Below are 16,711 nucleotides of genomic sequence, written 5' to 3'. Positions count from 1 at the left end.
ATATAAATATCCACACACACACATACATACACACGCGCGCGCGCACACACACACACACACACTCTGCCTCAAGGGCTGGGGAAGACTAAAAGTTGTTGGCCACAGGAACTTGGCCGGAAGTAGCCATGTTCAGAGCTGTTCAGCCCCAGGGCAATAAGCTTTTATTTCAGCTCCTATTTGTCTCCATAGTTCAGAGACCCAAGAAATCATTTAACATTCTGGTAAAAATCACACTGCCTTTAGAGCAAGAGGCCTTTGTCCAGGGAAGTGGGAGAAAGGAACAAAACACTTTAGCTGGAGTATCTGTCAGTGGTGGAGGGGGGAGGGGGAAAGTTTTAAAACATAGTAAAGGAGGGATGGTGCTTGGTTGGACATGGCTTAGAGTTCCTAATAACAAGGGTTAAGACAGTAACAGGAAGTGGTAATTTCAGGGAGAAGTGAAGGGACGGACAATAAGAAAAAATATACATTTTGGAATTACTTTTTTTTTTTTTTTTTTTTTTTTTGCCTCTCTCTACGCTTGTCACTAAATATATCTCTGCACTTTCACACACCCTCATCCAGTAAAGCTTCAGGCCACCAGAATACACATTTTCATCACTTGCATACACAACCCCTCACTTCAGCATTGGTGCACTAGACTCTGTAAAAATTTTTCAATCACACTTTTTTTTTTTTTTAAACTTGAGTCAATATAAACCTTGTTCAAAATGTTATGAAAAAATGTACATGTTTATACAAGGCAGGTTGTGTCAGGACGCTGGGGTTCTTCCCCTCCACTAGGAAGAGGGGGCTGGATTCTCACACCTTCCTGCTTACTATCCCCACTTCCCCCAACCCCACCCCACCTCCCAGGAACCAAGCAGTGCCCTGCCCCCTGGTGAGCACAGGCTCACACCCCTCTTCCCTGGGAAAACAGCCAAACTGACCTTTGTAATCCCCCCCCAGAGGGAGGAGCAAGGGTCAGCCATACCCTCTCCCCCTCAGAATTGTTCAACCCTCTGGGCCAGACCAAAGGGACACTGCTCTGTACAGATGGAATCCGGTAAGGTGTCAGCTCATCATGTCATTGCTATTCACGCCATAGGTGGAATTTTTCATGGAGTCATTGACTTCCCGACGAAACGCTGATAAGTTCTGGGTGAACCTGCAGAGAAAAATCATGTAGGTTGCAGGAAGGAGAATCTCTGTCTTAGGAATGTTTCTCTCCATTTCAGTGAAATGCTGCCTACCTAAACATGAAAACCAACACTGACCATCTGATATTCTCTCTTTCCACTTTGAAGGCTCTGTTGTAGGGTTCTAATTAAGCCACAGGTTCACAATAAAGAAGAAAATTTGCAGGTAGGGTTTAGTAAAAAAAAAAAAAAAAATTTTTTTTTTTTGCAGCAACTGAAGTCAAGTGACTTGTTCAGGACCACAAGCTAGTAAGTTCTAAGTGTCTTTGGGCAGACTTGAACTCGGGTCCTCCTGACCCCAGAACCAGTGTTCCAGTTACTGCACTATCTAATTGCTTCTAGGTAAAATTCTTAAGGGCTACTTTAGTTAGAACTCAAAATCTTTGAGTTCAAAGGAACTTTGGGAATTTCCCAACATTCTCATTTTACTAAGGAAACTAGATTATAAAAATCCAAGGTCACAGTGAAATTGACAGCAGAACTATGAGAAGCACATAGTCATCTGCTTCCAGAGATATTTCCATATGATAGTGCTTCCAGTAGACAAGCAGGATAGTTAGTTACTCAACATTTAAGATAAGGAAAAGAGGTTAGTTTCCATCAGAAAATATTATTATTTATAGTATTTTCTGAGTAAGGAAAGACTCGTAAAAGGGTTGTAAATTTGGTAGCCATGTTGTCCCATTAGAAAATGTTATCACTATATACTCACCTATCTCTGTTTTTTGTCAGAAGATTTCGTTCAATGCCTTCCATCAGATTCTCAAAACACAGATGCATTGCCTGCTGTTTTTCAGGGGGCTGGCTGTTCACTATACTGTTCCTCAAATCTGAGAAATACTGTTACGAGGGGTAAAAGTAAGACAAGATAAGGGAAAGAGCAGTTCAGATTCTTAAATGCTGTACTAATTTCTCATTATATATCTTAATTTAAAAAGTATGTACAAAAACTGCTATATGCAAATAAAGACAAGATCTTTTGGAGCTGACAATCTAAAGTAAATACATTAAGTATATAAAAGGAAATGTTATTCAAGTTGTAGGTGTAGTCAGTAAAAATTTAAGAGCCTACTCTGCACAAGGTTTTGTGTTAAATACTGGGAATATCAAGATAAAAGACAGTTCCTGCCTTCTTAAAGCTCCTTTTAGGAGCTCACAATCTAATGGGAGAGGTAAGTTAAAAGCTGAAATAGTTAATAGTCTGAGGTCCCGCTGTCCATCAATTTATAAAAAATAAGTGTTTTTTCTCCCCAAAGCCTGATAAGACATCTCAGCGTTTATATCACCTAACCAAAGACTAGGTTCCTAAGTCTACCTCTGCTAGTAGTGCTTTGGGCCCTTGGAGAGATTTCAGGCAGTTTGAATTTAGATGGGAAAAAGATACAAGTCTTTATTTCACTATAATTTGATTCCTTTCTAATTTTATGTACGTAGTTACATTCCTGCAGACTCCCTGATGGATCCATACATACTACAAGAAAAGGTTAAGTACTTTTGGTTTAGTTTTATGATTTGGATCATGCCCCTACTATATGATTTGTAGCATTTCAAGAGGTGGACATGGAGGGAGCCATATTGGGCATAGGGAACAATATAAGCATAGGTGAGGTAAAGTGACAGGTGTGTATCTATATTTAAAAACTTCCTGAAGCCTGGTCTTTTATTTGGTAGGCAACGAGCCAAATGAAGGCATTAGTAATATTAAATTTGTGCATATAAGACAACCTGGCAGTGCTTTGGAGACTGCCAGTAAAAGGTCTCTGTCTTTGTGTTTCTCTTTGTATTTTAGGTAGCTAGCTTCTGTATAGTATCTTCTCAAAGAATTCTAAAACCATAGCGCCTGACTTTTTTACCTTTTCATTAAGTAATATCAAACCAAGTAGAGGTCGGGACATGGACCACTGGTTCCGACAATCCTCAAAAATGATAATATTCAGCACCGTTGACAGCATCTGGAAGTAACAAAACCCAAAAATATGCCTATGAGATCTTGCTATTCAGGAACTATATGATATCCTGTCTATAAGCTATTTATAGTTACTATGGATTTATTTTGGGGTTTGGTGGTATTACCAAGCTTTAACTATCCTTATTTCTAACACCTGCCTCTAAAAAACAATTTCATTTCATCTTTATTATAAACAAAATTTCCAAAGGTATCAATTGTTTCTATTGATAGAATAAAAAGCTAGTTCAGTTGGTTAGAGCATCATGATTATGAGGGCAAGGTACTAAATTTGATGTTCACGGGACAGTTTTCATATTGTCTCAAGACCACATATATCCTAACCCCAATCAGCCGTCTTAAAAATATGTTTGTAACCCAGAAAGGAAACCAGATCAAATGAGGGATCCCGGTTAGTTTATTCCCAATACTTTATAACTGGGGCAAAAAAAGATAGAGCTGTATATCAAGAATTGTTACCCTAAAGCTTAAGTCCTAAACTTATTTGTATATGGTAATATTTTTGCTAAAATGATACCGACTTATCTTCATAATTAGGGTGTTAGATGTTAAATAAACATTTGTGTGGACTCTCCCAGAAGTTGCTTTCCTGATAGAATTCAATTCCCTGTCCTTACTCTTAAGTTGCTCACCTGCTGGATCATCTCTGGATGCTGCTGCATAATGTGCAGGAAACGGTCACTTTCCTGGGTCAGCGGGGTGGTTCTCTTCTTGGTGCTACGTGACAGCTGCTTGAAGAGGTATGTCACTATGTGGTCCAGGCAGGAGCAGCAGCCTGTGCATACCATGGTGTCTAAAAAGGAGAAAAATGAGCCAAGATGCTATTCATTCAAATTCCTGGGCAGAGAGGTTACTTGTAGTTAACTCCTGACAGCAGGTAATGATCTATGGTAGTTTCTACCAGGACAATAGTTCCCATTAGCCTCTTTTCCCCATGTAAGACGGCACAGTTCCTAACGTTAAGTCAAAAAGCATATAGTACTGAATAAAATTCTTAAGTAATTAGTGAACCATGGTCATATTAATACTTCAGTCTAGCTAAATCACCAATCCTGTAAGTGAGATTAAGAATTTAGTTCTAAGACTTAAGTGCTATATGGAAATGAAAAATTCATTACAAAGTAAAATTAAAGCAATATGTTTTCTACGCAAATTTAGCTAGTAATGATGTTGCTACATATTTACCTTGGTGTTCTATAGATAACATAAAATCACCTCTAACAGAGAAAGAACAGATTATTTTATCCATTTTACAGAAGAGGAAATTGGAGCAGTTAAATTAGTCAGCCAAGGGGTTACCAGCTGAGAATAAGTACTTTCTTCATGATGTTATCAATTCTCCACTTCTTAATGTTATATAAAAAATGGTTGAAGACCAAGAAAAATACTTAAAACACCCTCTTTAGATCGTTTAAAAATTAACTAAACTAGTCATCAATGTCCAACAGAATGAAAGAGTATAGGGATGGGTGTGGCAATCTTGAAATACCATACAACTCAAAAAACCATTCATGGTTGGCTTTTCGATTGAAAAATGCCCTACACACAATAGGAGATCATTAAATGTTAAAAAGTTTTTAATTGAATTTCATTCTATTTTGTCTTTTATTCAAAGAAATTTATGGTTAAAAAAGTTCAATGACAACTAAATGATAGGCTGAGCCAATATCACAAAGGGCTAAGTTTTTTTGGATCCTGTTATTATATAAGCATTTTCTGCTTTGTTAAATATATATATATAGATGAGATTAATCCTTCAAACATTCATTTCTTTGTTCTACCTTCATGAAACTTTGTATTTGTACTTAAGAAGTTTTTAAGTATTACAATGATTTCCACTCCAAGAGGGGCTACTAAATTTTTCATTCTATAACCATACAATGTGGGCTGTGAATGAAGAACAGGTGCAATCTTGTTGAGAGACCCCAGGTACTTGCCTAGTGCAGTAAGTCCTTCAGAAATGGAAGAAAGAATATACATGATAACATGGGGTTCCAGGCTGGCAATAAAGTTCATATGGTCCTGGGTGAGGACTTCCAGTAAAGAATAATATGACTGACTGAGCTTGGGGTAATCCTGTGGGCAAAAAGAAAAGATAAAAGTCAACTGAAGATAAAAGAATAATTTCAATAAAATTGCAGAATACAATCCTCATCAATTCTTCTATACTAACATACTTCAAAATAAAAACCTAGAAAGAAAAAAAAATACAATTTAAAATAACTACAAAATATATCAACAAATCAAAATTAACATATTGGAACAAAGATGTAACTAGCATTAATTGATTTAAAGCTTACAAAGCATCAATTTAAAATCACTTGTTTTCAGAAATCATGATTATTTTTAAAAATTAGTGCAACAGATTATTAAGTCAAGATTGAGAAGCAGAGTAGTTCAGTTTAAAAAAAAAAGTAAAACCCACAAAGATAAAACTACTAGAAAGAGTTCCTATTTGACAAGAACTGCTGGAAGAAAAGAGTAGTTTGGCCAAAAAAATAAGTACAGACTAGCATTTAAAACATACAACACACAATACATCAATCAACAAATATTCATTAAGTGCTCTAAATGGTTTAAGTTATTAAAGGTTATGAACAGATTTCAAAAGAAAAAATGTGAATTAGAGAACTGTGAATTACCTTCCCCCATAACATCATAATCAGATTTTATTTCATATGCATTAAAAATTAAAAGGCAAAAAAAGACAGAAATGGTGGAACTGTTAGTTTGAACTAAAAATCATTCTGAATTATGTTTAGAAAGTTACTACACTGCTCACATTCTTAGGTCCAGGGATCTTTTGGGCACATTCCCCAAGAATGTAAAGAACAGATAGGCATCTGGTATATCAAAATATTTATAGAGGCATTCTTTGTAGTAGGGGGAAAAAAAAAAAGCTGGAAACAAAATGGGTTTCCATTGATTGGGAAATGGCTGAATAAACTTGTGGTAAGTGATGATGTGGACTAGGATTAGATGGTAAAAAATGAAAATTAAGAGAAACATCAGTAGATATTATGAGCTGATATTTAATTACACATGTATAAAGAACACAAAGCATAGTTAATTTAAATGAATACAAATGAAAACAATCCTACCCTAGGTAGAGAAAGGTGAAAGGGAAAGTCTACACTATACTAGTATAAATTCAGGCCTTACCAGGAGGTCACTATGTGGAATAGAGAGGAGCAGCTTGATAAAGGTCTGTAACGCGTTGTCCAATGCATCATCTCCATAGAGTCGGAAGACCCCAAAGTTAACATAGCTTCCACTGAGTGCAGCCTTTAACATGGAGAAGCAGATGGAGATACCCTTGAGCTTCAGCGCATAGACTTGATCCTTTGGGACTTCTCCCAGAGTCAGAATGCGATTTCCTGAGTGCACAGACACATAAGGCATATGTAAGACAGAATACCTGACAGTCCCAGAAATCAAGAGAAGAGCTTTTACAAAGTCTGAGTATCTTTATCCAAAATGCATGGCTGAATCTAATAATAAAGGTTAAGCTAAGGATATATTGCTGAGTAAAATAAGCACAGTCTTTCTCTTTTTTCCATATCTGACTCATGGAACATTTCTCCATTTGTGCTCCTACTACTGACTCCATTATCGTAAAGCAATCAGTATCTAGCCACACAGACATTAAACTTTTTGTGAATGAGGGAGGATTCTTGCTCAGATAGTTTTGCCAAATCACTACACTCTTCCATTCCGCTAATCGTTAGGAACCCAATGTTACTGGGTACTACTTTTCCCCAAAGTAAGCCCTGTTGTACTTTCTTTTTCTTATTCAGAATACAGGACAATAATTATGCACCCAGTTTGTTGCCTATGCCACAAGGCATTATTTAAGAAAATTCCTAAGAGTTAATCCTATTCATCTGTGTTATACAGAATTTCTTGCACACAGCAAGCACTTCAGAAATACTTGACAAATTGAATTAGATAAATTCCAAGAATTGTCAGTCTAGCTCTTTGTCAGGAGAGCTCTGAAACTTTTATTTTCTTCCTGCTATTTTGTAGTCAAACTATAATCCTGTTCAATAGTCAAAGTTGCTCCACTGTACCTACCATATGTAGTTATCATTTTGCTGGTTTCCCGGAAAAGTAAGATACCATTTGGGGAAGAGACATCAAACTGAAGTCGTTGGGACCTGAGCAAACAATACAGAAGACTGCTGAGTCAAATATGGTGCTAGACGGTCAATGTGACTTAAGAAGTCTTGCTATTCCTCACCCCGACTCTATCTTACCAGATCTTAGATGCTCTGAAAAAACTAGTGCAACAGATTAAACTAGTACAACAGGCTAAAGAATCTGAATTTAGGTCTCTCTTTCTTTCCTCCAAAGAAAAAGTTGTTTAATAAGCTTAATATTATGGAACCAGATATGCTACTTGCATGTAAAAGGATGTAATACTAGACCACTGCCTTTCACCCAGATACTATTCCTAATAGAACTAGAGGGTGGTCTTTGGATTCCAAACTAATCACTACACTACATTTTTTCTATTATTTGCTTTACATCATGGTGAATGATCTTCTGATTCAAGTCACAAGAAGACCATATCCTTTATATTTATGGATTGCCTATGATCTCAGAGATATTTGGTGGTTAATAATTAAATTCTCTTGTTTTTCTGTTTGGCCAAACCTCTATTCTTGAACTGAGGTTTCTGATCTTGGCTTCTTTCAACAAAAGCTGCCCTAATGAAATATCCTAATTAGGGTAGGTAGATTAGGATAGAGATATTTATGTCTTTGCTGATGTCTCTATCGGGATGTTTTTCTTTTATGTAAAGGATAGTACAGATGAAGGGACAGGAAAAATAGGTTATCCTTTTAGAGAATGAATTCCAAAGTATACACCAAATCTGCCTGCAGCATCAGAAGAAGCAAATTACCTTGAGATTTCCTCTGACTCTTTTTTCAAGCTTACCTGTTATGTACCAATTCAGCCATCAGTTTGAGCACAGGTGTAGTACAGGCTGGGTCATGGTACCAAAGTTCAATTGCCCTCTGAAGGATTGGCATGTAAGATGGGTACCTGTGAGTAATAAGCTAAGGAAGCCCCTCTGGGCAGTATTCCAAAAGGTCCCAGGTTTACACTAATTTTCTAAGCATTTGTCTAATAATAAACATCTCCATGCTCACTTTTCTATGGTTTGTGGACAATAAACACAGCAAAAATTTTTCTAGGGGTACTACTCTACCAGAATAAGGGGTGGTTGTTCCAGATTAAAGATAACTAATTTACAAAATGTTATTTACACATTTTCTCCCCCAACAAGTTCCAAGTCCTTAAATTCTCATTTATCTTGGTATCATTTTAGTGAGGAAACAAAAAATCCAGTTACTTTCTTGATTTCAAGTCTAGGTGCCTTAGTTTTGGAAGTAAGACCACTGAGGTCTTATTCTTCTAGACACTAAGAGAAGTCTAAGTGCCTTATTTACCTACTCTCCAACCTTACTGACCTACTCTTTAATGAAAGATATATAGTATGCTTCCTATGAATACATGAAAATTTCTCACCACCTTCTCATTACTGATACATAAAATCTATTCCAATTCTATTCTATGGAAGAAATAGACTCTTGCCAATTTTCATTGTACACCAATTCCCTTCTGTGTCAGGATACATCCATTCAAACAACATCATGAAGCTGGTCTTCGCATTGAAGGCAAAAGCTATGCCCCTCAGATCTCTCACTAGGCCCACTAGAGTTCGCTGTAGCAAAAGATAGAGGCATGATTATTATTTTTAATAAAGATAAAACCATTGAGGATTTAAAGTTTACAGAGTCAAATTCTTTACCCTAAATATTCCTTTTCCCCCATTATTTTCATGGAGTCTTCTGGCTTTAAAGAACTTATCTGCATTTGTGTTTTTGCTAATTTTAATTAGGAAACAGGGTAATTCTAAATTCCAATAGAGGTGAAATGAATTATTTTAATTGAAAATAATACTAATTTTAAGACTGCAAATGAATGTGCCGTGTATGAAGCTGGGAGAGTTAAACAATCAATTCATTACAAGAGTAGAGAAGCTATATACTTTACAAACTTGGCCTACATAATGGTATAAGGCACCTGCCATCCTATACCTCATGGAAGAGTTAAATGTGTTAAAAGTAAATGGTTTACATCTTTTAAATATATGTGCTTGAAAGCAAAGTAGGATGAAGTGTTTTCTATCTGAGTATATTCAAATTTACATAATGAAAAGACATGAAGTAGAAGGGATCTTCAAGCTCTTCCCAATTCTCTTATTTACCAGGAAACTGAGGCTCAAAGATAAAGAATGACTGACTTGTTCAAGAGTCCTCATTTAATTAATGACAGTACTGGAATGAATCAGGTCTCCTAATTAGTTCTTATTCTTATGCTCCTCCATGTTGTATGGCTATTTGTGGATATTTATTTGTGGATCCTGAAGCCCCCATATTAAAATTTCCAAAGAAATTTTGCACATCAAAAGTAAATCTAGAAGGAACTATAACCCTGAGGCATAATAACTCAAACCAAATAATTTTCTTCAGGTGGATCTGGCTATATTAGATTTAAGGAAACAATAGGTAGGCAAGGCTTATGCCAAAGGCCCAAATTAAAAGCTAAGTGACTAGCCAGAAAGAGTGAAAAGATAAAAAGAACAGCCAGGTAGTTCTGAACATTCTTTGTAGGAAGGAAGTAGATAATAATCTTTAGACCACTCCTTTTCCAGCATTACAAGAGTTGTTCTATCCACTGGGGCTACAGCAGCAACACTGTCATTTCATTTACATGACCTTAGTAATATTTTTAATACTGGGATAGATTGTTATTGTAAATATTAATACAATGGATTAGTATTCAGTCTCAGGCAGTGCTAAGTCCCTATCTCAATATAAAGTACAATCCTATCACTGATGAATAAAATGAAATGGCCTTATGAGTATGAACAAGAAAGAGAATATCAGGGAATACTTGATATCTTTGAAAAAGCAAATGATCTTTTTCCTTGACCATAGCTTACTTATGCTTAATCTTGACACCTGAAATATCAAAGATAGTAACATAACAAATTCACATTTATACAGTGCTTTAAAGGTTTACCAAGCACTTTCCTTACAAAATCTTACAAGGCCAAAATGTTTATTATTTCCATTTTATAGAGAGGAAAACTGAGGTTTAGAGTGATGGTAAATTTGTGAAAAGTCATACTGCCAGAGCTAGAATTTGAAACCAGTCAAGACTGGTTTAAAGTGGTAGGGTCCTAGTGTTTAAACTGGGATGCTGAGGTTCTTCTGGGTAAGGGAAAAGGTGGGTAAGAAGTAAAAATAAAAAAGAAAAATTAAGAGGATAATTCTCTATGATTTCAAGTAGCAAAATTTAATATGAATGTTGCCATTATTCATATACAATAAATATGTGCTGGTCACAGAAAAATCCTAGGTCATAGATTAAACAAAAGGATCAACAGGTGGATCTACAATGATACCTAATTTAGTCCCTTCCAAGGAAGACTTTGAAATACAACTGATCATTGGGAAAAGACTCACCTTTGCTTCCTGTTCATTGAAAGTATTAGTACTAAACATCTGGGCAACAGCTTCAAATGCTGCTGTGAGAGGCAACATGAACTGCTCATATTGATCCTCATCCTCCCCTAGAAGTGAAGAAAACCCAAAAGTGTCAGACACCTGCTAATAATTTAATCCTTCATTGTCATGAACACATTAAAAAACAAGATGGGGTGGGAGAACTTAGCAGCCTCAGGCTATCTTTAGAGGTGTCCTTTACCTCTCAGAAGGACACTCCTATAGGATTTGGTGCCAATCAAAGAAGCAAAGTCTATGTGGAATATAAAGGGAAAAGCTGCCAGATCTTGCCTGCAAAACTCCTAGCCTCCCTATAGATAAAAGACTTTTAAAAAAATCATTGCTCATCAGAAGAAAATTTCAAGGACACATGTTTATCTTTCAGTTACAAAGAGCTATTATAGCATTTCAAATTTCCTTCCTCCTCTGGCTAAATGATCTTGTCATTTCAGGAAGTTGTTCTTACTGTTAAATTAATGTGGATAGAAAACACCTCACAAATCCAGTGCTTCCTATATCCAAAACACAATATAAAACAATGCGTATTTAAGGAACCCCTAGGATTAACTGTAGTACCTAAATCCACCATGAGGAGGCGCCCAAGTGCCGTGTAGAATGTAGTTCGACACCGCATGTCTGTCAGGTTGGACTGATTGTTAATACCCAAAAATGAAAAGTGCTCGCTCTATTAAAGAAAAGGAACAAATCAAATAGATGAGTTGCATGAGTTAAGACAGTTTACAAGCCAAGAGCCTTGGAATCTGAGATCTTTGCAGCCGACAGCCACCTAAACATTTTTACAGAATCGGTGGTTGTTACTTTGTGCTACTTGCAGCTAATTTATTAGAAGAGAGTTGTGAATATGACAGAAATTGTTTGTGTGCTTAAGATTTACCATCTCTGAGTAGTACTACACAGGGGCTTTCTACTGTGGTGATGGCAATGATATTCATCTCTGTAACCCCAGCACACCATTGGTGCTTAATAAATGCTTCTTGAGGGATTACACACACCTTTTAAAAATTCTTTATAATTTGGGAATATGAATTAGGAACCACTATTGCTGCAGTATAGCATCAAGTAACTCCACTCTGAAGGTGGCTCCAGTGTGTGTATAAGGGTTTGTAGGTCAGACGGACCTGGAAGAAGGAAAGAAGATACTCACCGTGTGATTGTTCAGCATAAACTGTACTGCACTAAGTTTCACCAATTTCCTCACACTACTGTACGTAGAGACGAGAGGGAGAGGAGTCAAGGAAAGAGTGAATGGAGCAAGGGTAAAGAAAACTAGATAAAATGAAGTCCTATACCTAAAATATCTTCTGATTGTATCACTGTACAAACAGAAAATTTCCAGGCTGCTTGGCCTATGTATATTCAGAACTTTATTGCTCAAAGACAGGATGCTGACAAGACTCATTGTTAACTTTCTTTGGGGAGGAAAAGCATGGCTGCTTTTTTATAAGAATATTGATCAATTCAAAGTAAATCTTAAAAGCTGTAATGGTCTCAAATCTAAAAAGGTTGGATAGTTTTCGATATTTCCTGCAGAGATTCTGCCAATGAAAAATAACAACCTAGGGAAGGCCATAGTCATGGCAATACATCTACAGTAAATAGGTTTTGTTCTCTTTTTGTGAGATGGAATTTTCTTTATGTTCTGTTTAGCTATAATCTTTTGTTTTTATAAAAAAGAGAATTATTTAAGTTTTCACTAAATCTCAATTAGGACCAAATGACTGGATGGCCACAATTATATAATTGTGAGGCATGCTGCTGTCTGTGTTGGGTGCACAAACTTTGGCATCAGAGCCATGAATAAAAAGGATATCCGATAGAGAGGTCATTGAGAAGCTGTAGTGTCTTAGAGGTGATCGGTTCACAGCGGCCCCAGTACTTCAAGTTTGTGATGCTAAAAACAAAACAAAACACAAATCTTTAAACTTTATTTGGTGCTTGCAAAGAGTAGCTTATGGGGAAATTATCCATCAAAAGTCTCTTCCAAATTCACAAATATCACAACCACAAAATATGGGTATAAAAATCACTGTACTTACATTTGTTGACTAGAAAATTATCCTTCAGATAATCTTCACTACTTGGTTCCAAAGCTATATTGGCCCATACCCAGGCCCTTGGAATTCTGGGGCACTCCAGGGCTGATTTCTGCAGCAAGGGCAAGAGATTTCTGCGGCAGTGATAACACGCAGACGTATGCAATTCTACACCTGCACCATCCACTGTCAGCTGCAGAATTCTAGTAGTCCTTGCTTCTGGATTCTTGATTGGGAGTGTCCTTTAGGACCCCCCTTATTTGATTTAATTTTATCTGAACCAGCACTTGGGTTTGAGTGTGGTTTGGGGATGGGAAAAACAGAAGAAGGCAAAATGCCATCCTGCACACAGCCCTGGGTGTGATACTTGACTCCTAGTGTATGTTATAAGAAAGAGCTACTAGAAGGGAGAAATGCCACCAAAGGGCACAAAAGCAAAGTTGCTTTTCAATGTAGAGAAAATAGCCAATGAAGTTCCACTTCAGGGATGGTTTAATTAACAGTATTCCATTTCAGAGAATGAGGCCCATTTTGGGGTGAGTCTTAACTAGTTGAAAATCAGCAAGTGTGAACCCCTGGTAAAGGCTTCCCCAAGCAGCACTGTAATAGGTAAGACAATAAGCACTGACTGGATATATGTCCATTTTAGTAATGACAACGACAAAGTTTTCATTTCTGTCCCTAAGGCCAAAGTGAAAGTTGATAATGGATGAAATTAAATTCCCTTCTGGGAAACCCTGGAATGCTCTGGGGCCGGGCCACATCTCTAAACACAATCTGTCATACACTCAATTGCACGATACTTTAATGCAAAGCAATCAAGGCTGAAAGACCAAAGCACTGGAAGCACATTGCTAGGATCACAAATTAACTGTTGCAATAGAAGTGTACTGGCCTGACTCCTGTTGTTGGCAAGCTCCAATACTTACATTTTTCCTATGAAGACGCTCAGGACCATGGTCTCGTCGTTTAAACCCAAGACTTCTGAGAGTCGGCGATATAGCTGGTTATTACAGAGAATGAGAAAAGAAAAGGGCAACAGAGAGAAAGAAATGAAAATATTCACCCCAACACCTTCTTTTAGAGTTAAGGATGGGAAGGACATAATGGGATATGTTGAAATATATCCCTTGTTGAAAGGGCAAGCAGATCTTTGCATTGAAGCACTGAAATGCCCTATCCAAAGTGACAATGCCCTTTATATTCTGAATGTGGCCTGCTCAAATATTATTCTTTGCCACCCAGATATATAAAAATCCCCATACTTGAGGGCTTGCCAAGTACATCTGTTTTGATAGAAGCTAAGAATGCTGATCAGACTTCCAGAATTCAGACACCTTAGAAGTGAAGGCTGCTCTCAGTTTGAGACTTAAGTCTTGAGGATTTCACCAGCCCTCACCTCAACTGGGAGTCTCAAAGGGAGAGGCTATGCTAGTGGATAGTGATGGTTACCTTGGAGGATTTCTGCACCTGGTCGCCAATGTAGATCTTACGGAACTGTTCAAAGAAGCTCAGCATGGCTAATTCTAGCTTCTCATTCCCTGCCTGGGCCAAGCGAGAGTCTGTCAGGTTCATCAGCTGAAGAACCCTAGAGGTAGAAAAGCAATGATTTTCTCCACAGCAGTAAATCTTTGACGTTCTATGACATCTAATCTACTCTGAAATACCTTAGATTATTTGCCTCTCTTAAAACACATATTTTTCAGAGTTTGGGCTCTGTTGAGGGAAGTAAATTCTCCATTTGTGCCATATAGGTAGGTACTTTAGACAAAGAATTTATAAGCAACCAGATACTAATATCTCTAATTATTTAAGAGGTAGCATGATATGTAAATATGGGCTGCCCTATAAATCAAGAAAATCTAGGTTCAAGGTCTATGTGACACACACTGTGTGAACCTGGGCAAGTCACTTAAGAGGAGTTGCCAATGAAGACTGGTACTGTTTCCTCAATGGGAATTCTCTCCACCAATAAAATCAAGGATGTGGGGAAAAAAATTGGAAATACTTGATTATTTTTTAAAAAACAAACTTTTGAGCAAAACACTGTAGTATAATGGGGGGAAAAAACAATGAATAATGGTCAAAGACACTTGGGTTCTACCAGATCAGCTATTTTGGCTACTAATTAGTATTCTATTCTTAAGTTAAGACTTTTTCCTCTTTTTGGATCTCATTTTTTTTCTCTATAAAAACAAGGTGGGTAGACTGAAAATCACCTTTTAAGATTTCTTCGTCTACCTCTAAATTTTCATTTATGTGTATCTTTTCAATTTGCCTACAAAATCAGAAAGATATCGATTTCCAACCTTAAATTGCCTTCCCCAATTTCCAAAAAGTATCACAAAATAATAAAATTGAACTTGTCATATTAATGAAGCTGAATGTAAAATAAAAGTGCATGTGAAAAATAAGTTGTGGGTATAAAGGGAGAAAGGGAGATTTCTAGACAGCACCTCGAATTACAAAGTGAATTTTGAAGTGTGGTGTTTAATGAGCCTATATTGAGACCAAATAATTCTTAAAAAACCATGTTACAACATAGTCCTCTTCAATGAAATCAGTAGTTAGGGCACTCCAGGATGTTTAAGTCTCTGTTTTATTACAGCTTTTCAAAAAGTCAATAATATAATGTCTTTCTGCCTCAGTTTAGTGGAGAAGCCATTTAAAAATGCTTGCCAGTGGTTATTTGTAAAATGAGAATTCCCATTAAGCAGAATCATCAGGAATAAATAGGAAACTATGGCCAAAGGTTTGGATTTGAGGCTACAGATCAATAGATAAGCCATTAAGTTTAACTGTAGAGGCACTCAGAAGAGTGACAATTTCTTGGAAATTATTTCCTACTAGTATTTTATGCCAATCCATTAACAGGTCCATATAGCATCAACTCTGTCCAACGTTTTATGGTGTCCTTAAATAGTATCTAGAAGCCAGGTTCCATTTTGGCTTTTCTAATACTATATTTACAGGTTGCTGGTTAAACTACTTCAAATGTGTTCCTTATAACACCGTATCTATTCTATATGCTGTGGTTGGGAACCATTCAGACTTTCTTTTCACATGCGATGTACTTTATTAATCCATTTTCAAAAAGTAAGGAAGAAAGGTATAGCAGAAGCAGGTTATCACAGCAGTCTTATGACTCAGAAGAGAGGCCACTAAAGCGGGAGTCTGGAGAAACACTTACCGACAGACCAGTTCGCCATCCATAGCATCTTGCTCATCTGTGCTTGCAAATGAAACACGGCCCCCAATCACTGCACCAATAATGTAAACCAGCCACGTTAGTCGTCCTGCAATGGAAAGGAGCAATATTAACATCATTCTTTCTTTAAGTGACCAGGGCCAAAATGATTTCCCACCATATTCTTTCTTTTTACTAATCTCTGACATTGAATTGACTATGGGAAGAAATGTTTTTTCAACCAACAATACTATTTTAGGGACTATAAAAGCCTTGCTTTAGTCAAATAAGACTTGAAATTTCTCTAGAGTCTATATTTCACTTAACTAAAAATATTTCTGAAACACAGGGCTTTAGTAAAAGAGTCTTGATTGCATGCTCAATCCCATCAAAGGTCATGCAACCAGTTTTATAGGACGTTGTTTGGAGCACTCACCTTCTTGCACTGCGATGTCCATGGGACTTGCACTAGCACTCTGGAGCAGCTCTTGGTATGACTGGGCTGACTGGTCAAATAGCTGGACAAGGAGTGCACATGTCTTCTCATATTCACAGCGACCAATTGTAGATAGTTGATCCAACTGCTGTTGGACCAGGCCTGTATCATCCAGTGGGTCTTCCAGACCATCTCTGTACTCAAACAAGAGGGAAAATAACCCACATAATGTTAATTCTCTATCTGCAGTCATTTTTTTCATACTTTGAGGTCCTAATCATTAAATTACATTTCTGTATACAAAGAGTGA

At 37.0% G+C, this 16,711-nt stretch overlaps 1 protein-coding gene across 1 annotated transcript in view; it reads right to left on the bottom strand.

Moving 5' to 3' along the window:
- Positions 1–481: 481 nt before the first annotated feature.
- Positions 482–16,711, bottom strand: part of XPO7 (exportin 7) — a 35,169-nt gene continuing 18,939 nt past the window's right edge. The window contains exons 12-28 of the mRNA XM_003758052.4: positions 16,402–16,595; positions 15,969–16,074; positions 14,231–14,366; positions 13,708–13,781; positions 12,556–12,636; positions 11,890–11,953; positions 11,301–11,409; positions 10,686–10,792; positions 8,787–8,875; positions 8,086–8,193; positions 7,219–7,301; positions 6,307–6,521; positions 5,082–5,220; positions 3,777–3,937; positions 3,032–3,130; positions 1,891–2,018; positions 482–1,147 (exon numbers count right to left, since the gene is read on the bottom strand). Of these exons, the coding sequence (XP_003758100.1) occupies positions 1,054–1,147; positions 1,891–2,018; positions 3,032–3,130; positions 3,777–3,937; positions 5,082–5,220; positions 6,307–6,521; positions 7,219–7,301; positions 8,086–8,193; positions 8,787–8,875; positions 10,686–10,792; positions 11,301–11,409; positions 11,890–11,953; positions 12,556–12,636; positions 13,708–13,781; positions 14,231–14,366; positions 15,969–16,074; positions 16,402–16,595 (1,987 nt within the window). The 3' untranslated portion in view covers positions 482–1,053. The remainder of the gene's footprint in view (positions 1,148–1,890; positions 2,019–3,031; positions 3,131–3,776; positions 3,938–5,081; positions 5,221–6,306; positions 6,522–7,218; positions 7,302–8,085; positions 8,194–8,786; positions 8,876–10,685; positions 10,793–11,300; positions 11,410–11,889; positions 11,954–12,555; positions 12,637–13,707; positions 13,782–14,230; positions 14,367–15,968; positions 16,075–16,401; positions 16,596–16,711) is intronic.

This window comes from Sarcophilus harrisii, chromosome 2, assembly GCF_902635505.1.
Source record: "Sarcophilus harrisii chromosome 2, mSarHar1.11, whole genome shotgun sequence".
Classification (NCBI taxonomy): Eukaryota; Metazoa; Chordata; class Mammalia; order Dasyuromorphia; family Dasyuridae; genus Sarcophilus; species Sarcophilus harrisii.
This window is presented reverse-complemented; position numbering and strand designations above follow the sequence as displayed.